At 46.5% G+C, this 23535-nt stretch overlaps 1 protein-coding gene and 1 non-coding gene across 2 annotated transcripts; both read right to left on the bottom strand.

Annotated features, from left to right (window-relative positions):
• Positions 1 to 1854: 1854 nt before the first annotated feature.
• On the bottom strand, positions 1855 to 11397 carry LOC144141470 (uncharacterized). The gene is made up of 4 exons (XM_077673025.1): positions 11192 to 11397; positions 8270 to 8450; positions 5719 to 5860; positions 1855 to 2391 (listed from the first exon to the last, which is right to left on the bottom strand). Exons 1-4 carry the CDS (start codon positions 11295 to 11297, stop codon positions 2305 to 2307), a joined length of 516 nt encoding a protein of 171 aa, XP_077529151.1. The 5' UTR covers positions 11298 to 11397; the 3' UTR covers positions 1855 to 2304.
• Positions 11398 to 23399: 12002 nt separating this feature from the next.
• On the bottom strand, positions 23400 to 23472 carry Trnav-cac (transfer RNA valine (anticodon CAC)). Its single transcript has one exon. It is a non-coding gene; the product is annotated as a tRNA-Val (tRNA).
• Positions 23473 to 23535: the final 63 nt, after the last annotated feature.

Here is a 23535-nt window from a genome sequence, read left to right as displayed (position 1 = left end):
GTTCTATATCTCATCAATGCTGATCAAGCGCGTACAGGTTGTGCGCACAAATACCACCAATTCTGTTCGGTCAAACCAACCTCCGTTTTAGCTTTACATGCTTACTCTCATTTCCTTTTAATTCTCCCAGCCCCCTCCCCCCCTCCCTTTCCGTCTGTCTGTAAGTTTTAACCTTCCCAGATTTCTTTTTCAGTAATATTATGTTCAATTTCCCGTGGCAATCTTACAGGCAAAGCGGCCATCACCTTCTCCAAAGAGTCACCGCATTGATGAAAGAAAAAGCGATACATTCGGCGTGAGCTCACACGACCTCTGTAGTGCACAAGAAAAAGCCACTCGAAAAGCCGCTGAGGACACAATGACCAGGATTGTTGGCGCCTGTCGCCCCCATCGAGGAACAAGCTCGATGGCTGCATTCTTCCGCGCGTCGCGGGCACACGGAAGGCGCCCCTCTCCAGGAATCGCTGTCTTTCCTTTCAGTCGCCCCACCTGCAATTAACTCTTCAAGTCGCCATATCATGGACACCGCAGACATTCCTCCTTTTCTTCCATTGTAAGAGGGGAAAATTTTGAATAGGCTGGTTTTGCGAGAGCCGCGACAGTCGTATTCACTTTTTCCATGCTCAGTTTACACTTTACAGAAGCACAAGTGACACCCCCCTCTCTCTACCAAGGGGGCTGATTATACCCGGCAGAGCTTAGGCCTCCCCCCCCCCCCCTGCCCCGCTAATCCGCGCCGCGCCGCCGCCGATCCGGTGACCCTCGCGCCGATCACACGCCGCCGCCGAAGGTGGGAACACCGGCGCGCCGCCGCCGGCGATTTCTGACCGGCGCACAGGTCTACCCTCGCGAGAGTGTTCGCTATCTGAGAGGAGAGGGTGTGAGTGGCGGAGAGCGCAGCTCGCGCGGCGAGGAGAATGGGGGAGGGGTGTGGATGGACAACAAAAACGCCGTATGGAGGGACAACGCGAGTGAATGAGATGCAGTCGCATCTAAAATGCGGTTGTTCCCTCTTCCATAGGAACCGGCAAAACACGAAAGTGAAATGTGCCTTCACAGGAGCAGTTGAATTTTTAGTGTGCATCGATATGAACTTGCACGTCGCTATTTATATTTCGTCGGTATGGCACCGTTAGACGCATCAACGTTAGACACTGGATTGCACGCGCTGGAGCATTGCGTAAATCCGACTGAAACCACAGGCGCTCGCAAACCGTCTGTGCGAACGAAACTAAACGGGCTGTCAGCGAATCGTTTTGTTTTCTGAAAACACGGTCCGCTGCAGCGAAAGGAGCAGTGGACCGTGTCACGACCGCGACATCCGCAAGTTGGCTTCTCCGCAGCTTACGCTACGAGTCCCCCGTACACGTAGGCGCTGGCATCGAGGCGCCGACTCTCGGCGCTCATTAGCGTCATGATGCACTACTTCGCTTTGCCTCTCCGACATGGCAGCACCATCTATAAGTAAGGATATAAGGCGCGTTTGTCGTTCTGTTAACGTGTCTGTTCATATCGCAGTCGGGAACGCGTTTCGTACCTCCCGTTCCGGCGAAAGAGTTCGTTTCTCAAATCCCATCTCAACCACGTAAATCGAAGTTTTTCTGTCGATGTCATTTCCGTGACGGATATGACGTCGTGAGATCTTGGTGGATCCCGGCATAAAACACTTTCGTGTTAAAATAGAGACGCGAATACGATGTACCAGTAAAGAAGTTGTTAGTAAGTATCGCCAGCTTACGCCATATAAGCACGTAAGCAGACATTAGGTGCCCAGAGGTATTTCTTTTCATTAATTTGTTAATTTACTATTTGTAATAATTTAGTGAATAATTAACAATACTAATTGAACAATGGTGGAATGAATAAATGAAACTTTATTTGAAATCGAATGGCGGTGAAAGCCTCAGTCCAGGCCATCTGTTGAAGGCACGCCAAGTTCGGCTTCTTTGTGAATCGTAAGGCCTATCAGAACTTGTACCGGGTAACCAGTTGGTGAAAAGGGAAAGCAACTCGCTCACAGCTACTAGTGCCAAGAAAATGTGTGTGTTCATATATCTTTAGTTCAGAACCATTACTGTTAGCAGGGTTGCTGAAGGGTTTATTAGAAGCATTCTTTACCAGCGACTACAACAAATTTAATACGTTTTTTCTGCCAAGTAGTTCTGTAAATGCTTTCTGCATTCAGCAGCCAAAATACTCAAACTAAGATAGATTGACATCCCACCAGGCTGTGAAGCCATTGCCTAGAATGCTGTATAAAAAGTGCAGTGAGGACACCCAGGAGACGAGTTTTATATCCATTTGTCATTTTTCTATATGGACGTCTATCATCTGGCACTGGACTTTTTGGTCACCATTCGTGACTTCCATTTTTATCCTGAACGTCCCGTTCTGAAACGAAAGGAGAGGGTATGGTTGAGAAATGCGCAATTTAAGAAACTCAGAAAACTTCGGCATTTTTTACATTCTTTTTTTTCAGTTTTTACAAGCCGAGGCTACGCCTCCTTTACGAGGTGCGCCGAAGTTAACGGTTATAGAACAATTTATACCCTCTAAAGATCTTTAGCGTGCTCCAAAACCTCGACACACGGTTTTTATTTTTTTGCTCACCTCTAACGGAAAAATGACCGCCGCGGCAGGGGTTTAACCCCTCAATCTCAAGCCCAAGCTCAATCTTAGCAGCATTGCGGGTGCCAGCCGGGCGGATGAAACCTGCGTTTGTTCAACTGAACCATTCATATTCACAAGGTGGCCGTGCTACTTTATTAAAAAAACTAAACAGAAGTTCCAGAGGTCTGTTACTTCCTTTTCACAGTGCAGTTATAAATTACGCATTTACACCTTTGAAATTTCCCGCCAATTTGTGGGGACGAGCCACGCATTCGGAGTTGAGCAGATTAACAATGCTCACATTACGTATTACGTCGCCTTTTACAAATAGGTAGCTCTGATTTTTCTCAAAATTACATCTCCTTATCGCCACTTGTTTTTATCTCTCCTTATGCGCCTATGCTAACATATCAGTCAGTCAACCATCAGGGGCCACACGCCCACATGCTGAGCAAGTATTATTTCAGGCTCGATAGCGCGAAACTAGTATAGTCACTCTTGATGAAAAATAACGGGGCGAGAAACTTTTCTGGAAGACATACTAACGGACGCCGGGCCACACCAAATAAAAACCAAGTACAACGCAGCCCGCTGCACACGTCAGCAAAACAAGCACATAGAACCTAGAAATGTACGGCGGACTATTTGCAAGAACGGTAGAGCTGGCGCTTTCACACAGCGCACCTACAAGCAACGCGGCCCACGTGGTATTCAAAACAGTCGAACCCAGCAGACGTCTGCGTGTGTCGTCATGCTGACATCAGCAAATCGGCAAGGAGGATATCGGGAAAACCGAAGCAGTTTTAACGCCCTTTTATGCGAAAAAAAAAATGTTCGGGAATCAATCGAAGAAATTAAAAATTCACGATCCATTCCACTCTGTGCAGGTGTATGACCAGTGATATGCTTTAGCACATTACACACGGTTAGACAGGAATACACGTCTTTATTTTCGTAGTTTTGTAAGATAAGTAACAATAGCTTCCTGGTGGCTTCGATATGCAGTGGTTAGTTTGGTTACAAGCTTCGACTAAGTCTTGAGCTAAGTTAAGTGCCTAAACAAGCGTTGTTGAGTAGTTGAATTAAATTGGTGTGGCACTTTCAACCAGATTTTTTTTGGCACAAACTGCGTGAACGTTTTTTTTTTCAGTATATCACTCACGTTTGGCTGGAGATACAAACATGATGGGCACCCCGATTCCGTCTTTAGTGAGGCCCCAGGCACCCCTCCAGTCCCTGTCATTGCACTCTTGCGAGTCAAGGGTGTATGGTATTTAGGGAAATTTGTCTCCATGTGCCCTATGTATAGAGTCTAATGCACATTAATCATTGTATTGTTGTTGAAACCATTCAAACGCAGGCTGCATGAACCACTTCTTTTTTGCTGCTTTTCAGACGTTCACATTGCAATGACCTACGATTATCACTGGAGTGGGTTATACCTGCTGCCAAATGCTCTGGTCGCTTTCGCTCAGTATCACGTCGACCACATGGCTTTCTCAGTTTCCTTCGTCTCTCTTCATAGGCGTGCATTTCTTCGGAAGTCCAACCACGCGTCGCTTTCATATACACAGCTTACAAATGTACTGCCGCGTAAATCTTGCTCTTAGGAGGTCATACGGGAAGGGTTGCTGTGGCAATTCTGATTTGATTGATTGTGGGGTTTAACGCGCCGACGCAACGCAGGCGATGAGGCGCGCCGTAGTGGAGGACTCCGGATTAATTTTGACCACCTGGGGATCTTTATCGTGCGCCGAAATCTCGTACACACGGGCGTTTTTGCTTTTCGCCTCCATCAGAAAAGCGGCCGCCGCGGCCGGGAATCGAACCCGCGACCTCGTGCTCAGCGCTGTGGCAATTCTACTCTGATGTGGGGACCTTTTATTGATTCCAGGACATTCTCCTACAAGTGTGTCTCGCATTAGCAGTCATTTGCCAGAACCGGATTTTTGTTCGGCGACACATAACGTCCTGTTATCCTAGTCAGTTACAGTTTCGCTGTAAAACACGTGGTTTGCAAGTTCCATAACTTAGCCTGATACTTTAATCCAGTAGTTCGCAAATAATGGTCCACGGATCCCAAGGGGTTCGCAAGGAGATTTCAGGGTTCAGGGAAGCATTCGCCCAAACTCTGTCTCTCCGCACTCATTTCTCCTTTTTCCCAAATCTTTCCGCCTACGCAAAAAACGTGGCTTCACTGTATAACCTGTAGGTTTATTTTTTTCCACGTAGCACATCTCTTAAGAACGAGTTTTTCACAACACCCCAGCAATACAAGAAAGCTTGACACACAAAAGAGAGCCTGTAAGTGTTTGTGCAAGTTTCAGTTGCAAGAGCAAATCGTTTCCCGACATTATATGCATCACCATAAAAGTCAGCCTCAAAATGCGGACACTGAGTAAGTGTGAGCAACTTTATCGGCATGTGCAAAATGCTTGACATCATGCCAATTATCAATTTTGTTGACTGTCCCAATCGCTGACTGTCCAACGGTTTCATCAATTCTCTCTGCACTTGCGAATAAATCATAGCTTTCATCTTCCGTCTTTCCCCGTAAAATCATGGCAAAAAATATTTTGCGCTGATTATTGTGCAGTTTTCGTTCATAGTCTCCTATCTTGTTTTAACTTTGTTTTGTTTTTCGAATACACTAAAATAAACAAATAACTATCCTCCATTCCTTTTGCAACACCGAAATGGTTTTCCGGCACAGTCGTGGGTGGGAACCAATGCTGTAATCAAACCATACTGAACATTCTATTAGCTCACACTGAAGCAATCAACGTAGCACACGCTTGGTGAGCCCAGGTTTGCTGCTCTTACGTGCATAACAAAGTGTACTGTTGGGCGAGTTGGTAGTTCGTTGTAAAAATAGCTACAGCGCGAATCGAAACAAGGACACAGAAAGACGACGGGATGAGCGCTGACTTACAACTTCAATTAATACGATAAACCTTGCACCTTTTATACAGACTCTTCATGTTAACGCCAGTAAAATATTAAAACAAAACAAAAACAACAACAGAAAATAGACGTATAATCTCTAGTATCACACCACCATATATATCAACACGCAGTTCACGCACTTGGCACAATGCGTGCACTCACCCCCAGCACTGCGCGTACGACGGGATGCATGAAGAAGACCATCTCGGACGAGTAGGTGCCGGCCGGAATGGGGCAGGTGTTGTTCCAGGGAGCACCGATCATCTTCTCCATCTCTGTCTGGCCGCCACAGTTCTTGTACGTGCTGGGAAGAGATTTGCGAGCCAACCTGTGAGGGGCTCTGGCTACTCGGGAGTGTCACGTGGTCTAGAATTTAAGGGGCCCTCCAACACTTTCCTTCAAACTTTTTATTTCTAAGTCCGATATTCTCTTAGAACGTGGTCAACGAGCGTATCGGGGCAACGAAGACCGTACAACACTTCCGATAAAGCGCTGTATATCTCTTTTGTATCTGGAAGCACAGCGAAAGCTGTTGTTAGCGTCACTGGATAAAATACAGAGTACCGTCACCGAGGCACGCGAGTACGGCGGCCATTTTGGTGCTTATCATGTTGCCGAATTGCCGCTTCTGCGGCCTTACCGCTAACTTTGATGAAGTCACTTGTAAAGAACACTCCCAAAGACGCAGCAACCAACATCTTCGGACACTCTTCTGCAACTGAAATTCTGCGAAGCGCGTTACCCTTGATACGGGTTCGGAACGACGCCAGTTGCGCGCAGCCGCGGAACAGGGAGGACAAGCTGAGGGTACCACAGTTTACCGACAGAAGACGCATAAACAACAATATGGCGGTGCCCATGAATCGTCGCAGTATAAAAGAATGTCACATGATGCGAATTGGGCAATCATCGAGGCGGTGGCACGGAAAAACAGGAGAAAAGAGTGCCGCTACTCTGTTACCTCATCCAGTGACACTAGCTATGGTTATCGCGAGCGCAGAGCAGGACTGCGTGATTTGCTCGGCGAGCAGATACGCCGTTCAGTTTCCTCTTTGCTCTTGTTGGTGTTTTCTCTAAAGTGACTATCGAGTGCATAGACCGATGCAAGGAAATTAAGCCTGCCAATAGCCGTGATCATCCCGAGTGACGTCACTCCAGCATTTAAACAACCTTCAGACCGAGAAACAGAGAAAAATGTTTTCGGCAAGTTGATGCGCTTTTTGATGGGCCTAGAGCTGTAATTTTTGTCAGCGTTCCTCTCACTGTGAGTCATTCTCTGGTGACACAATACGGTGTTCTATATTAGGCATTAAAACACGTCAATTTTGTGGCACAGCATTTGCAAAGGACGATATCCACGGGCGCACGTCATTGAGGGTGTCCTGCTCCATGGGTACGTGCCAAGACGTTCATGTGAATGTAGACCAGCGTGCCAGACCTCTACCGGTGTTTGTCAAGGTCATCATCAATATAAACATCAATATCTAAATGCTCATAGCACTGGGTATTGGGCAAGTGAGGCGACAGCTCATGTACACATTGCCAAAGGCGGTACAGTATTGCGGTTGATGTAGGGCTAATGTGATTACCAGGGGTAGCTTATAATTAATTGTGGCAATGGTGGCAACATCCTCCGTGTACACACACACACACAGCGTTTCAATCTGTACGGCCCAAAACTGACAAAAATATCGCCTAAGGCAGCGACCGCTAAGAAATATTCTTCAAGAAACTCTTCGCCAATGCAGCCTACACTTCAAAAACATTTCGCAGAGATTAGAAACCCTACTTTCGCGCCTGTTCAGCTATATTCACATCAGTAGAAACGCCACACTTCACCGCTACAATTGGACATTTTTCCTCGTAGTGACACTGACATTGCACCCGACGCTCGAACGACTTTCGAAACCATTTCCACATGAGCCCCCATCAACTAGGTCCCCACACTTGACGAAATAGTCATAAGGTTGTTGAAATGCCGCCTAGCGCGGCTCCTGTGGAAGCTGGGTCTACACTGTATCCCTTCTCTCACGATGTGTGTCTGTGGTGTGCCCTAATGATGTGCCCTAAAGTATAAAAAAAGTATATTCAGGTGCGTCTAAACAGCTGGCACTAAAACTGATACTTCCTTGTATTTATCCTCAGTCCTCGTTTTTTTCTGATTATCATTTCCCCTAACTCAGACCATGCCCCTTCCCACCCCTGAGCTGTGGGAGAACCTGGTGGCAAGCAGCGATCTAGCTGTCCAGACACTTGTGGCCTTCAGAGTGAAGGCTGCCCGCTCATCGTATGGCTTCATGGTGTAGGGAACCACTCCCACTTCTCCGGTTGAATAAATTTCTTTTCCCTACTACTACTACTTTTCTTAATTTCTGCATTAATGATGCCCTATTACCGCGATTTCGGCTAAGAGCAAGAATTTGCAAGAGCGCTACGTTGGATTCGTTATAACAAGACGCAAGCGGTCAACATTAACTCAAAATGACCTGCCTCGTAGCTGACATGGCACTTCGGTGCAATATAGCCTGTCATAGTTTTTGTTATTTTACAATGTCATATAGCGATCCCGCGGGCTCACTTAAACGTTGGCCCAACTACTACGCCATCGGAGTGAGGGACTAAACATATGGTTGCTTGTATCCCGTTTGCGCTGCAATGAATAATTCAGACAGAAAAAAAACAGACGGCGAGAAGGCTGAGCAAGGTGACGAACCACGATCCCATGTCCTGGACGCAGGGCATCTTCACCCCGTTTGAGTTCCACATGGTGAACTTGGAGATTGGCGACCCCTGGATCTCGGAGTGAAGCTCTCCCACGTAGTGGATGGTCATGTTTCGGCCCACCTTAGCGTCCTTGATGCTGAAGTCGCGCACCGTCACCAGGCTCGGCTCGGCTGCCACAGGAAAGAGTAATGTCCAGGTGAAGCGAGGGTGCATCACTAAGACAGATACGTTAACTTCTGTGATTTTCTTTGCCCCATTACAATAGGGGACGAAAAAGAAAAGCGTAATGAAGAGGTTGGAAAAAGACTAGGAGCAGAGGATTGAGGATAAGCGTAAAAAGCAGAGAGGTTAACCGAGGTTAGGACCTCGATAATTACTTGATCCCTCTGTTTTTGCCTGCTTCGCTGAATGTTACGTCTTAATGCGGTAGCATTCGTGCGTGGCTTTACAGAACAGTGCATCCAGATGGGCGCACGAAGGCGGAATTCTTATTCTGCTGCCACGTTCGCCCGGGAACGCTCAGAGCCATAGTGAGAGACAGAGGTCCGGTGATACGTTTATTGCAGAAGTCCAGACACTAGAATGGCCCACACACCATGATGATAATTATGTACAGGAGTGAAGATGAGGAAGAGCAGGCATAAGCGGTAGTGCTAATGACTATGTGCAGATGAAGACGAAGCGCTAGTAATCTCTCCATAGTCCACTCACTCGTCACCACTTGCAAAATAATAATATGAGACTACGGTTCACAGCCTGGTATTGTGAATACTTCCTCTACTCCAGCCTCCAGTGAAGGAGATCCTTGAAAGCGATTTCCCCGTGTATAAGCATTGCGGAATCCTACGGAGTGGAGGAGGGACTCAGAATACGGCCCACAGACTCGGACTAACCGCGGACCGCCCGTGGAGCGGTCCGGCATTCAATTTTCCTAGATATTTTTATGGTACGGAGAACCCTCTGACTACTCGCAGTCTCTCTGCAGCGAATACGGGACTGTAATTTGAAGAGCCCTATTGTCAGGTGGACCAATCGCATTGCCGCGGGAGTGAGCACGCGGGGTAAGGTATGGAGAGGCGACGGGTTGGGTCGTAGTGGACCTGCTAACCTCCCCTCAACCCAGTGACTTTTCACTCCCCTTGATTCCCAGGGATGTCCACTTTCCCATACATGCATACAGGGCGTCGAGAAGGCAGCCACGGGGCGCGTGCGAGGAAATACCCGTACTACTATCTTTTGGGGCCACATCACTGGGATATTGTCACCAAGGGGTGGCTGCAGCCATTCATGCATACGCTTCCGACACCAGGCGCCTGCCCTGTTAGCTTTGATTCTTGCATGTACTTTTTCCGGTCCAAAAATCTCTGTTGTTCTATCCCAAACTCTACTTACAACTTTCAACCAATTCTATTTTCTCTATTTCTGCGTATAAATCACTAGGTTAATCATTTTTCGATGTTTTAATCGGGCGCATTAGCCCTTCTCACGCCCGATTCCTGGCCAATCCCCCACGTGGGTATGTGCCAAGCCACCAGGAACAACAACAACAACAAAACGTTTGACCTTTCCCACGAATCGCTTTGACGGGCTGCATGCGCGCGCAGTCAACCCTCCATGTTCGAGCAGGAGGTCTCCAACAGAAAGCAGCCACTTGTGAAAGTGAATTACAGGAGGCCCAAAGAGCCTCGCCCCCTCCGCTTTTAGCTCAGCTTATAGGGGGAAGGAGGAATATCAGCGGGCTAATTTTGCTCTCAACTAATGATGACTGCAGATAAATGTGTTTGACGGGAATTCCATAAATGTATAAATTTCAGGGCTCCATCTTGGAGTAAATCTTTCATACAATGTGTCAATAATTTTTTTTCTTCCAGGGGGGTCGACGTTTCTGAACAGCTGCGAAATATTGTTGAAGAATCGATCTACATTTTGGTGCAGATTGAATAGAAATGTAATCGTTTCTTTTCCTAGCATGCAGAAAGACAGGAGACGTAGGCGGAAAGAAGTGACAGATGAACTTTGAAGAACGATCAGTTTTGGCAGCCTTTTGACAGTTTGAAGCTTGTTATGGCAGCCACCTTGACAGCACGAAGGTTGATTTCAGCTAGCGTTGAGAGATACACTCATTATGCAACAGAAACGCTACTATGTTAGCATAACGCAATGTAGGCCGCTTATAAGAGAAGGGAAAGACTATTGTGTTCCACTCACACAAGTCGTACGAGCAAAGGCTTTAAAAAACACCTGCTGGGGATTCGAACACTGTAGGATGACCAAAATACACAAAAAATGGCCACTTATTGCAGAACTTCCTTCAAGTAGAGAATTGTTTTCTTTCATCCCGTTGATTTAGATGAGCCCTCTACTACCAGGCAGACGTTGCAAACACTTCAGTTGTAAAAAATCCCACGAAATCGAACGAAGCGATATTTAACCCTCTACTACCAGGCAGACGTTGTAAACACTTGAGTTGTAAAAAATCCCACGAGATCGAACGAAGCGATAATTAACCCTCTACTACCAGGCAGACGTTCCAAACACTTCAGTTGTAAAAAATCCCACGAAATCGAACGAAGCGATATTTAACCCTCTACTACCAGGCAGACGTTGTAAACACTTCAGTTGTAAAAAATCCCACGAAATCGAACGAAGCGATGTTTAACCCTCTACTACCAGGCAGACGTTGTAAACACTTCAGTTGTAAAAAATCCCACGAAATCAAACGAAGCGATAATTAACCCTCTACTACCAGGCAGACGTTGTAAACACTTCAGTTGTAAAAAATCCCACGAGATCGAACGAAGCGATAATTAACCCTCGACTACCGGGCAGACGTTGCAAACACTTAAGTTTTTTTTTAAATTCTATGACATCAAACGAAGCGATATTTAACCCTCTAAGTGCTTCAACTTACACTGGCACAACGTCATGACGGGATGCTGCACCGACCCCCAGCAGCAGCACGCAAGCAGCGTCAGTGCCACTGCGCTGCGAAGCACCGCCCTTCTTCGCAGTGCCATCCGTGAGCCTGTCGAGCAGAGTAGTACGTCGTAAAGACAGCTCGGATCAAGTCCCTCACGTGAGGTGGAGTGTCCCCTCTATCGGTGCCGCACGCAGCCTTTTCACTGGCGGATCATTTGGTCTTTTTATTTCTCCTTTTCGCATTTCCTTCTCTACATTCGAACATTCCTCGCCATGCTGTGAAATATACTTTCTTCTATCCCCCTCGGAGTGCCCGTTTGAACAAGGTTTGTGGATCCTGTGCGCACGTTCAGGACAGCTCAACGAGCTCCGTAGTGTTTGTTCACTTGCCCACACGAGCTTGGCATGTACTGATGACCTCCGTTCGGAGAACCCGAAGCCTGCCGTTGCCGGCCCTGTTTTGTGGGGCATCGGTGGCGAAAGTGGAGTGCCGACCTTTCGTAGGCGCCCCTGGGAAACCGTCTGGACAGCAGGGCGATAATCTACTCGGTTTACAGTGATTGATGTTGATGAACTGCATTAGGAATCATGAACAAAATGTGTTCCCTGTGGTTTTAACTCCAATGCCTCAAGTACTTTCAAACTATCGTTTATTGATGCATATGCAGCCTCCCTGGCTTGTCTTAAATTTGAGAGGACGAGATTCAGTGCGAGAACGCCGGAAACCTTTAACAGATTATTGAAATGTAGCAAACATCTAGGGGCACTTTCGGCTGCCTAGGTGTGTTTTGGGGAGCGAAAGCTTTATGTGTACGTTAAAGGAACCCTCCTACAACACTTTTTTCAACTTTTTTTGCATCTTAAATGCTTGCAGAATGTTGCCACCTAACACACCCAGTACTTAGATTAGGGGGTCAAAAAGTACCTCACTATCAGATAACTTGGAAACTCGCTAAAGTATCCTCAAAAAATACGTTACAATGTCCAATCAGAGAACAGGGAATTAAGAATTCTCGGCACGGTCCCACAGCAAAGCGGTAGAGCAGACCTCACAATCGCCGAAGTAGATAAAATTTTTAACCATTTCACCCATATTGTATAATGCTTAACCAGGCGAAGGATAACCACTCATATATTACATATTTCACTTCTATCGAGACATGTGATGATGATTTGACCAGATCGGCAGCTCGAGGTGAGCGCCAGCTGATGGCAAGGGAAGGAGCTGCTGCATCTGGGGCTTTGGAATTCGGGTTCGACCCTTAATGTCTCTACAATCTCTTTACCTTCTCTTCCTAAACGAAAGTGTTTCTTTATATTGCTCCTTATTTTCTCTCTCTCTTAGCAAAAACCCCAAACGCTCAGTAGAGCTATGACATTAGGGAATAAACGCTCCAAGACACCGAAACGTCGCCTTCTTTCCCAAACTGACCAACTCCCCGCAGAGCGGCATCATTCATGCCCACACCCTAAGCCACACAAGCGCAGTTGGCCTCTGTCTTTCCTGTGCCGCGGCGATTAAATACTGTTGCTGCTATCCTTGCACTCTTAGCTGACATTTAATGATTGAAAAGCACATATCGTAAATGCAATAACGCCGATACAAAGCGTCTCCCACACGCAGGGATTTATACACCCCCCCTCAACACCCCCCTGACATCCCCCCAGAAGGATTTTCGCACCCCCTCAAAAAGATTTCACAACCACGGGCACCCCGCCCAAGGATTTATACGCGCCTTCAACAGGCCCCCACACCTCTTCACCCCCCCCCCCTCAGGAGAATTTTGACACCCCCAAAAATCGAAATTCTGGATAAACCCCTGACCCTCGGCGTTCAGGTAGCGCTTTCGCATTGCACATCTTGAAGACCTAAACGTATACATGTCATTCGCAAGTTTCTTTAACCTTCAGTGACGGTATTCGTAGGAAGTATATCGAATTTAAATGAACGTTGATCAGGGTTAAGCTTTACGGCTTCACTCCATATTACTTTCCTTTCCCACCCTGATGGGTGCAAAAAATCAACTGTTGCTTTTACTGTGTTTCTCCTCCTCCTCCACACCGAAGTGAAATAGAGCTATAATTCGAATATCTAAATCCGTCTAAGCTTCTATGCACAAATACAGTGGAATAGATTGCTTACCATAAACGTTTTCCCTAATCACCACAGCAAGTATTAAGGAATTAAAGACGTTCCTTTCGATGCTTCCAGATATGTCTAAATAATTGTGAAAAGTTGTCAGTAACATAGCGTTGAACTGCAATAAATACAACGTGTGAAATACAAGGATTTGGACCCTATAATGGTAATGGTTTCTGCATGAAAGACAATATGGCCAGATTTTTTTTTTCTCAATTCCTTGCGAGCCCGTTTTGTTAAAGGAACCATGCAGACAAAACGCAAGATTGGTTCATTAGAAAGGTTGCCTCGTTAGGATCATACTGACACTACTATTAATGCACACTCTGCTCAAATAAGCTATATAATGAGGAAAAAAAGGAATGGCCATGCGACCACTAGCTCATTTTTCGCAGCAGAACCTATGATGTCACATGCCCAGCTTTGCGAAAGGCTGAGGCCAGCAAAAGCAAACGGAGATGAGGCAGGGCTTATGAGCTTGCCTAACGAGCTGTTTCCGCTTAAATGTAATGTTCATTTTCCAGCAGTAAGAATGGTTGGGTAAACAATGAAAGTTACGAAAAAAATGTAAACTTAGAAGTACCGATGCGCACTGCTGTTGATACTGGGCGCACAATGCTTGTTTCAGCTGCACAGCAGTCCGCCGCTTTGGAGTTGTCTTACACGACACTAGCCGATTGTCGTAAGCGACGTTGTCTTACGTGACAGTGTTTGTCGAGCATACCCCATGTTTCACGAAAGAATTACTTTCCAGGTGCAAGTACGGTCAAAAACAAAACAACGGCAAACAGCGGCCTGCGGCTGACTATGGTAGCGCCATCTGGTACGACTGACGGTAAGCAAGGCTGCAGAGCTTAATGACGAAGTGGAAGTTCGTTTGAATACCTGCCCTCATGACTTAAGGACAGACGTCACGAAAACACGCGATTTCGCGGGAGAATCAAAATTTTAACCTAATTGATTAATTGTTCAGTGAATACGGCATCCTTTCCTGCTGGACAAGCGCTGTGGGCACTACAAAACACAAAATCTTTCGAACAAAAAAAACTTGTATTTTGTCGGCATGGCCCCTTTAAGGCCAAAGCGTCAAATGCTTCATCAACCGTGAAAACTGGCCGTTGCCATCGGCTGCCGGCCGTAAACATGAATGATACCAAAGTGGCCTCCGCAATAAGAAGAAAATAAATGAATAAAAAAACACTTGCGTTCCTGTGAGATATGAACCTCTGTCCCCAGAGAAGAAACCGGGTGCGTTGCCACTGCGCCACTCCAGCACCCTGCCGGAGGGGGAAAAAGCATGAGCCTTGTTGGAAATCACGGCAAGGAGGAAGAGGTCCCTTCAACATACCTCTCGAATCATCATCATTGTACATAGGGTTCCATCCTGTCCCACTAAAGCGGCGGCTCCCGTTCGGGTCCCGGCTCGGTCCTTTCCGCGACATGGTGCCGAAACGACGGGAAAAGCGGCTTTCACAGACGTGAGACACCCTAACGAGCGCCGGCCCCATTGACCTTCGGGAAGAAGTTTTCGGGAAGAAGTTTCGGTTTGGTGCCCGGGTTTCGGCACCATGTCTCGGAAAGGACCGAGCCGGGACCCGAACGGGAGCCGCCGCTTTAATGGGACAGGATGGAACCCTATGTACAATGATGATGATTCGAGAGGTATGTTGAAGGGACCACTTCTTCCTCCTTGCCGTGATTTCCAACAAGCCTAACGCGTGCCGTGTGACAGGTCGACTCGATGGCACGTGAGTAGAACAGGCGCACCTGGAGGGACCCTATGGCTGTGGGAAGGCTGCCGCGTGAATAACAGCCAATCTGTCTTCTAGTAAAAATGGGCCGTGTATCTGCTCCTTTCGTTGCTAATGTCGACGAAAGACGATAGTCGACTGGCGTCCCTGCCAAGTAAATGTCTCCCTTCTCCTTCCCGCTCACCTCTCATGCTGGCCCTCTCCTGTCTCGTCACTCCCAAGATAACACGCTAGAGGTTTGCTCAAGTCTATTACATCTACCGCGTTCCACTGCTTCAAGTCGGGTGCCTCGATGCCAGCGCTCCCGCAGGCACAGACGCGCGTGGATCGAGGCACCCTACTAGAACGTTTATAGAACCACGTTTATAGAACGTTTATAGAACCACGTTGCCCTACTCCACGAGCCTTCCGCGGGAACGTGGAACCTAGTGGAAGATTTCGTTGCAATGCTGTGGCGGTTTGATTTTTTAGAATGCCGCCAGGTAGCGCGGGCAACAGCAGGCGACGGTATTTTGCAGTTGATGTGGTATTTTATTTGCTATCGCAAAAACCAAGCATCCGGATTTTTTTAATAAAAGAACACTGCACATATCACCCATGCACTGATTTTCTGCCTCGCATTTGCATGATGTTTTGTTCTTGTTCAACAATGTTGACGAGTATGAACATTAACACCGGACTTTGACGTTTAGATTTCGCTGTGGGTATATAAGACTATTGCGCAGTCTCTGTTATCATGGCCGGGCGGCTAAATCGAGTCACAGACAGACAGACAGACCGAAATTTCCCAAGGAAGACTATCGTCTTTAACACACGGCGAGCCGAAAATGAAGACCGAGACGCGAGCAATCGCTGGGTTTTCGCCTTAAAAGCACATTAACCGACTTAAGTTCCCGGGGAATTTTTTTTTCAAACGTGCGATAAAAACGTCCGCCCAAACACACACATGCATTTCAGGATTGGTTTGGGGCAGCTGCCTGGGGCAATAAATTTTTCCTTCTAAAAATTCCATATCACACACGGAAAATTTTCCTCCTATTGCAATAAATTGAGGTTAAAGCCTTATACCCAAGGGGAAAACATTCGTGATTTCTGAAGCAGTTTCAAGAGCCATTGTTCATCTTTCCATCCTGGTGTCCTCCTCTTCAGCTGAGCACACATAGCGACAGGTAGAATATAAATGTTAGGAAGTGAGTCATACATACGAGGACGTTTTCCCTCTGAGAGCTTACAGGACGGGCTCAGCTTCACTGCAAGGTCACGCCGGACGTCTGGACGCATTTACAGCAGAGCTTAAAATCTTTTTTTTCTGTCTGGGTACACTCTGAACACAAGTGCAAATGTGCCCAGTGTGCCCATACCCGTGCTATTTTTTTAGTTTTCTTTTTCAGTGTGCAAGCATTACTCACGCTGAAACCAGCGATTTTATTTTCGCTCACCTCCGTCTCTGAGCCGTTTTTTTTTTTATTTCTGTTCATATGCAAGAAGTTTCCCCATGTCCAGGCGCTCTCTTAAAGCGGCCATGAAGGCAAGATACCACTTTTGTTCGTTAGAAAGACTGCTTTGCCGTGGTAGCCATGATAACAATTTTATCCCAAACTTCAAACAAATCATCCTATATATATTAACGAAAACATGTGAACCAGTGGTGACACTCCAACCACACACTGGCGAAGAAAACCGAATAAACACCATCACATCATATAAAGCAGCCCTCAACCTTCCTGTTCTTACCGTCACCGAGAAGGCCCTCAATAACAAGCTCCTGCCCCGCAGAAATGAATTCACGCTAGAGTAATCACGTGACTTCCTGTGGTGTCACCCAATATACCAGATTTGATGGCACCTTTTTCTTGTTGTAAGGATTGCGCCTAAATATTTAAATGGGGTATTTTTTCGAAAACTTGTTGCTGGTGCACGCCTTGCTAAGCCTAATGCATCCTTTTTTGCACGCTGCTTCGCTCCGCTTTCTATGCCGTCAAATTGGTTGTAAGCTTCATATTCTCTTACAGATCGCGTGTCATCGACTTTACGCTTATGCATTCGTTGCCTGCATATGCCTTGCTACTTCCATGCCATGCCTTCAGTTTTGATGACTGGTGGCTTCATTGTGTGTATTTTCCAGCACATCGTACTCTGGGTAACAGGGTAGCTGGCTCTAATGACATGACAACGTGAGCATAAGCAGTGTCAGCGCATGCAGGATGGATCAAGTATTGTCAGGTAGCGTAGGGCATGCTCGAACGTAATCCGGCCTCGCATGTAGCTTTTCCTGCAATTTTTACCTCGGAGCAGTGCCAGTTTCGCCAAGAAGTGTAATCATTCTGAGTACTCTGCGGAAGCGATCCGTGCACGCTGCGCTGCAGAAGCCGTGCAGTGAACGCAGCTTCGCCTTTCAAAGTGGCCTGGTAAATAGGTGCAACCCAGCTGCCCGTCCAGGGACATCATAGCTACCACGGAAACCAGCCGCTGACTTCCTGGCTTCCTGTGCAAGAAGGCTCGAGCTCCAACGGTGCAAGCTTGGGAGAAGTGAATCCGATCGCCGTTGGTGCCAACATTTACACATCGGTAAAATACTGCTTTGAAGTTTAGTGCGCATAAGGTAAACAAGTGAGAGTTCAGCATTGTTAATACATGTTTGTAACATTTGTTGTTTTGAAGACCATTAGGATTTCCACTTCCAAAGTCTTACGATACTGTTACAAGACCACGATAGAAAGGTAAGTCCAGCCAGTGCTATGGACCTACTCTATGACAAAGCCGTGGATGGGGTGGGTGTAGCCTGAGTGGGCTCTGTGATGACCGCCATCTAAATAATGTAAATACATCGTTCGCATCTCTGATGGCTTACGTCATGTGTCCTGCCGCCCTGTAACATGTTTGGTGGTGGTGCTGGGTATGTATAGATCTTCGTACACATACGCCTCTCCACCCTAACAATATAATGGACAAGTCTTAAAATTAGCTGCAAATTTTAATATCTGTGTGCACAGAAAACAGATTTAAAATCTTTTGTCTACCTTCAAATTTTCCACAGAGGGTACCTCCCAGACAGAAAGTTTAATGAAAGGTTCTGATCTGCTCAAATGCATTTTATCTATTCTCGGCCACTGCTTTGTGGCAAAGGATGGATAAAATAGCCCTTCACCCTCCCCCGTTGATCGTCTTCTAGTGCCTCAGGATTTGGTTCACGATTACCGCATGACTCTTATTGCCCTGACCTTTGATATCGCGCCTTGTGCGTCTTCTAATCCGGTTAGGCAACAAAACTTCCTGCCGCCTATTTTGATTATGTATTTCCATAGGTTAGTTTCTTGTTTACTCTCGTGTTTGGCTTGGAGGTCTATACAACCAAACTGCAGTACTCTCATACCCACAAAGTGGGAGGGGGCCAGTGATGAGAGCTCCTCTCAAAGGCTGGCGTCAATTCATGAATTCCGATTGGCTGTGACATCAGTATACCCATCCCGAGCACTGTGCAGAATTCGACTCGACATTAATGTTTGTATTCACAACTGGAGAGGAGTGCTTAAGCGTATGCTCCCTGAGCCTTCGGGGGATGAACAGGAAACGTTTCCAATTGCACGGGGATATTTCATGTTATGATGCTTTTTAACTCAGCGCTGTGTAAAAACATGTTTCATCAAGTTGCTTATATAAAGGGACCCTGCGGCACTTGCCATCGACTACTCGGAATGTATTTTTGGGTAAAGTCTATTTTCCCAGAAATCGCCTCCCGCAAGAAATACCAAAATCCGTTCACTATCACCGAAACTAGGCGCGATGAGAAATCACGCATAATTGTTCCTTCTCAACTAAACCGCAGACAACGCGACGAAAGCTGTGCGCTCTCTCCCGGAGAGGGGGGTGGTTCGCAGCGTTCTCTGCGGAGGCTTTCGATATTTCACAGGCCGGGGAGTTTTCTCCTTTTCTCCGCAACGTGGAGGGGTCTATTTCCAGTCTGGTGCCACAAAAAAGCAGGTATGGCTCTCTGCTCGCAAGTGGACGCTCAGGCTTTTTAAGTAATAAACATTTGTTGCTCAGTGGTCTCGTTTAAAGGGGAGTATTGAGTTTGTCACTCAAACTCCATGCGCATTCAAGACACAGAAGAGACGCCAAAACTGTGCGTACTGGTGCATACATAGAAGAGGTTGGTACACAGCGCCGACAACGGCGGATCGTCACAGGAAATGCGAGAAATAAGCCCCGAAGTTCCCCAGCGACAGCCAATAGGAGAGCCCTGGCCGCAATGACGCCGTTTAGACCACGCCAGGGGTGCATAATGAGGAAAATTGAAGAGAGGGCGGTTGGTTTTTCCGCGTCTTTCACAGCGATTTGCGCACTCACCGCTTCACGTGCACGTGTAATATTTGGCTCAGGTATTCCTGGTGGTGTAATCTAAACGTCGCTCAAGTTTACTTGCACTACTCAAAGAGTGTTGCAGGGTCCCTTAAAGTGAATCTGCTCAGCGGTAAGAGGCATACTAAAATGTCCCACATTTCGTTCGCAACGGTGCTTATCTAGGCAAAGCCCAACTGCCAGCAAGTACATTCTCATGTGTTGTATAGATACTTTGCGTTTTATGCCCACTATCTTTTTTTTCACAAAACAGGCACTATAACTTTATTAAGCCAACAAGCTTAAAATTAGTTTACGGCGTACAACTAAGAGGGAATGGTTCTTGTCGAGCTTGACATTGTTTGCTCCCGAGAATACTTTTGAATACCTTATGCAGGAGCTGGAGCCAAGTCCGCCTGTGTGGATGTGAATGTCTCCGTTGTTTGTGAAAGTTGCAGTAAAGCTGGAAGATGTATGTATCGTGTACGGCTTCAACAATAAAATGGCTTTACTGAATATACTCCTGCTTTGTTATCAATGGCAGCATATGAGCAGTGATAGGTGTTTCCCTGGTGACATTTTTTCACAAAACAGACCATGTTCATGAACTTCGGAAAATCTTCATAAAAAAACACGGGAAAGAAACTGCGCACAGTGTCCACAACATGTGTACACTGTGTTTATCACAGCACCGTTCCTTTTACTTCATTCCCGTTTGTTTGCGCTGTTTTTTAAGTACTAATCAATTAGCCCAGATTTATTTCATTTATTTACTCTCAATGCCGTGAGGCGTTACAGAGGGGAGGGGTACAATATTAAACAACAAGAGAAAAGAAAACAGCAGGGCGGCTACAGAAAGTGATTGCTGACTGCGGACTTGAAAATCGCAGCGTCGCTGATGAAGACGAAGGTGATTCCACTGCAAGCTGGTCATTGGAACAAACGAGTTCAGGTAGAGGTTTGTTCGGGGTTTGGCGCACCAACTTTAAACTGGCGATCAATGCGCGATGACACGTATGGTGGAACTTAAAAAAGGGATTGTTTTAAGGTCTGACTGATGTAAAATATTTTATGGAAAACACATAGGCAGGATACCATACGACGGATTACAAGATCAGGTAGTTGTAGTATTTGTTTCATGTTACTGACACTGGATGACCGGGAATAATCAGAAAGAATGAAACGAGCGGCCCGATTTTGCATAGCTTCAAGGGTGGAGACGAGATTGGCGGAATGCGGATCCCATACAGAAGAGGTGTACTCAATCTTCGATCGGACAAGGGTTTTGTAAAGCTGCAGTTTTAATAAAGTGGGATTTCGATAAAAATTACGTCGGAGCAAGCCGAGCATGCGGTTCGCATTATTGCTAATATATTCAATGTGCGGGTGCCACGAAGGGTTATCTGAAATCTGAACGCCAAGGTATTTGTAGGTGGTGACCGATGAAAGAGGGGAGCCGTTAAGGAAATATGTGTTCACAGGGGTGTGCTTGATTGTTCCTGTTAACCTGTCGACGTTTAGTTTCATTAGTCAGGTGTTGCACCAGGCTGAAATTGTGTTAAGGTCGCTTTGAAGTTTTAAGGGGTCAGAAGGTTCACATATATTTGTGTGTGAGAGACGCCGGGCAGCGAGCAACGTTCTGTGCGCCGTGTGACGTCACTGCTCATCGCGCATGCACAGCCCGGCTCTCCAGGAGCCACGCGAAACTGCTCAACCTCGGCCAGTGTAGCTCACGCTGCAAAACGTCCTCGCGCCATAAGGGGGTTTCAATACCGAAAAGGCGCAAACCCTGCGCAGGGTAAGCCTACATAGTTATCTACAACCTACGTGGGCAATGGTGTTTCGCTCGTAAAGCATCAGATACATTAAAATAAAACTGTGCTAAATGCGGGGAAACATTCACCCTCTTCCACGCAACCTCCGAGGACATGATCAGAGGAGAACAATTCAAACACTGCCACTTCTTTCGAGACATCGAAGAATAGATTAGCCTGAGTTGATTGAGAGGGCAAGGAAAGAAGCTGCTGCAAATGGGACCCTGGACTTCGAGTCCTACCCTTGAAGCACTGCCATTTGTTCACCCACTTTGGCTAAACTCCAACTATTTTAGGGGCGCAGCACCTTAGGACCTCGCTTTGTCCGGGGCTTGGTGTCCGTGTACACAGTGTTGTGCGTGCGCGAGGAGCATTGGATTGGATTGGATTGAATTGTATCGGATTGGATTGGATTGGATTGGAATTGTATACACTGTGCACACGCGTTGTCACTCATTTACATGCGCGAGTGGGCAATGCCACGGGTGATTTACGGCAAGAACGACCCCCAGTGCCTCGCCCACTCGTCATGATCCACTTCGTGGATATGCCTTAATTTTTCACTCAACAAATACCTTCTCTCTCTCCCCCTCCCTCCCCCCCTCTCTCTCTCTCTTTCTCTCTCAGCAGAAAACCAAAAACGTCCAGTCCGACCGAGACATTTCAATAAACCCTTTGAAACACTGGCACTGTCGCCGTCTAGCTCGAACTGACCGCAGCTGCTACCTTTCACGCCCAGTGAGCCACATAAGCGGAGGTGACCTCTGCCTCCCCTGTGCACGCCGAATAAAGACTAGCTAGCTTTTCCCTCCTCGCTAACCTTCAGTTATGGTGACAAGAAGAGTGGCTTCTAGCCACCATACTGAAAGCATAGATCGTAAATATGCAGCAATTCCGTTCCGAAAGGCTCCCTCGGCGTCGAATTAACGTCGACATAAACGTACAGGTCTTCTGCAACTTTTCTTCATAGTTTAGCACGAGCCGAAAACTCGCAGTTAGAAAATGTGGGATTGCCGACCAAATGTTCATTCAGAGGACAAAAACGTATTTCCGAAGCCGAGGCGGGTGTTTAACTTTTTAATCCTTCCATGGGGAAGTCGAACCGAATTCTTTTACCTTCTCTTATAAGAATAATAAGAACACGCATCAGCTTCCCTACTGCTATTCTGGTACGCTGTATCCCTACGGCACTTCCGTATACGGAAACAAATTTCGGCTTAAGCGTAAAAAACACATTTTTGAAAACACGTTTTTTAAACGTTTTTTTCTACCTTTTTTAGCCTACCTTAGGGAAGCCGAAATGGTTTTTTTTTTACCTTCTTTCATAAAAATAATAAAAAAAAGAAAACACCGAATGGCCGGCTTCGAAAGATGAACACCTTTCGGCTTCCACGTAACACGTTTCCGAAACGGTCATAGGGATGCCGAAACGCATTTTCTTTACCTTCCCTTCCAAAAGGGCGTACACGTATACGGAAGCCGAAACGTGTTTTCTGACCTTTATAATTCGAAATCCGTAGGAAATCCGAAACGTGCTTTTTTTTTGGTCGCCCTCCCGATGTTTTTTTTTTTTTTTTAACTATGAATCTTCTATACGACCAGACAACATTTCGTCAAACCTTAGATTTTATTCCGTTACGACGGGCGTATGGCCAGCCGTTCATCACAGAGTAAACAATTAATTAAGACTACCGTGTGGAGACCGATACGTCTTTTTTTACATTAATAAACTTTTGCTCGGCGATTACAAATTTTTTACCTATGAATCTTCCAGCCAACAAGACGAGATTTTGTCAGAGCTAATTAGATTTCACGAGCAAAAGACATTGCGGGTCGCACTCCGTTATTGCGTTGAGAAAATGTGACTGCTTCTTTTATTTACTGTCATTTGTTATGCCTGAGGCAGTATAAAATGTTTAAGCTTGTGTTCACTTACCTGATATCTAATGGCACGCTTTGGATATTATGCACGCTTTCTTTCTTCTCCCCCCTCCCCCATGCACGACTTTTTACATTTTGTATTGGTAAATCTTTCCTTGCTGTAAGCAGTAAACCGATAACAGCTGATCATTGCACAAAAAAAAATGTCCACTTGTCTGCATATTTGCAGTAATGAATTGCAGATCAAACTTCCGCAACTGACATTAAAAAAAAACATGTTTCCGCCCGGGATCGAACCGGGGACCTTGCGCGTGTGAGGCGCACGTGATAACCACTACACCACGGAAACCGGGACGGGAACTCGCTCTAACGTTTCCAAGTAATCGATGCACACAGCGGCTGAAAACATTGC

Source organism: Haemaphysalis longicornis, unplaced genomic scaffold (genome assembly GCF_048455015.1).
Source record: "Haemaphysalis longicornis isolate Haplotype H1 unplaced genomic scaffold, Haemaphysalis longicornis Haplotype H1 scaffold_6, whole genome shotgun sequence".
NCBI lineage: Eukaryota > Metazoa > Arthropoda > Arachnida > Ixodida > Ixodidae > Haemaphysalis > Haemaphysalis longicornis.
The sequence above is the reverse complement of the archived record's forward strand: the minus strand, read 5'-3'. Positions and strand labels throughout refer to the sequence as shown.

Excerpts from the sequence above, each read along its gene's own strand:
- LOC144141470 (XM_077673025.1), bottom strand. The coding sequence starts at position 11,297 with ATGGCACTGCGAAGAAGGGCGGTGCTTCGCAGCGCAGTGGCACTGACG. Across the intron at positions 5,861-8,269 it reads GTCCAGGACATGGGATCGTG|CACGTACAAGAACTGTGGCG; the intron begins GTTCGTCACCTT and ends ATCTCTTCCCAG. Across the intron at positions 2,392-5,718 it reads TCGTACGCGCAGTGCTGGGG|AACGGGACGTTCAGGATAAA; the intron begins GTGAGTGCACGC and ends CTTTCGTTTCAG.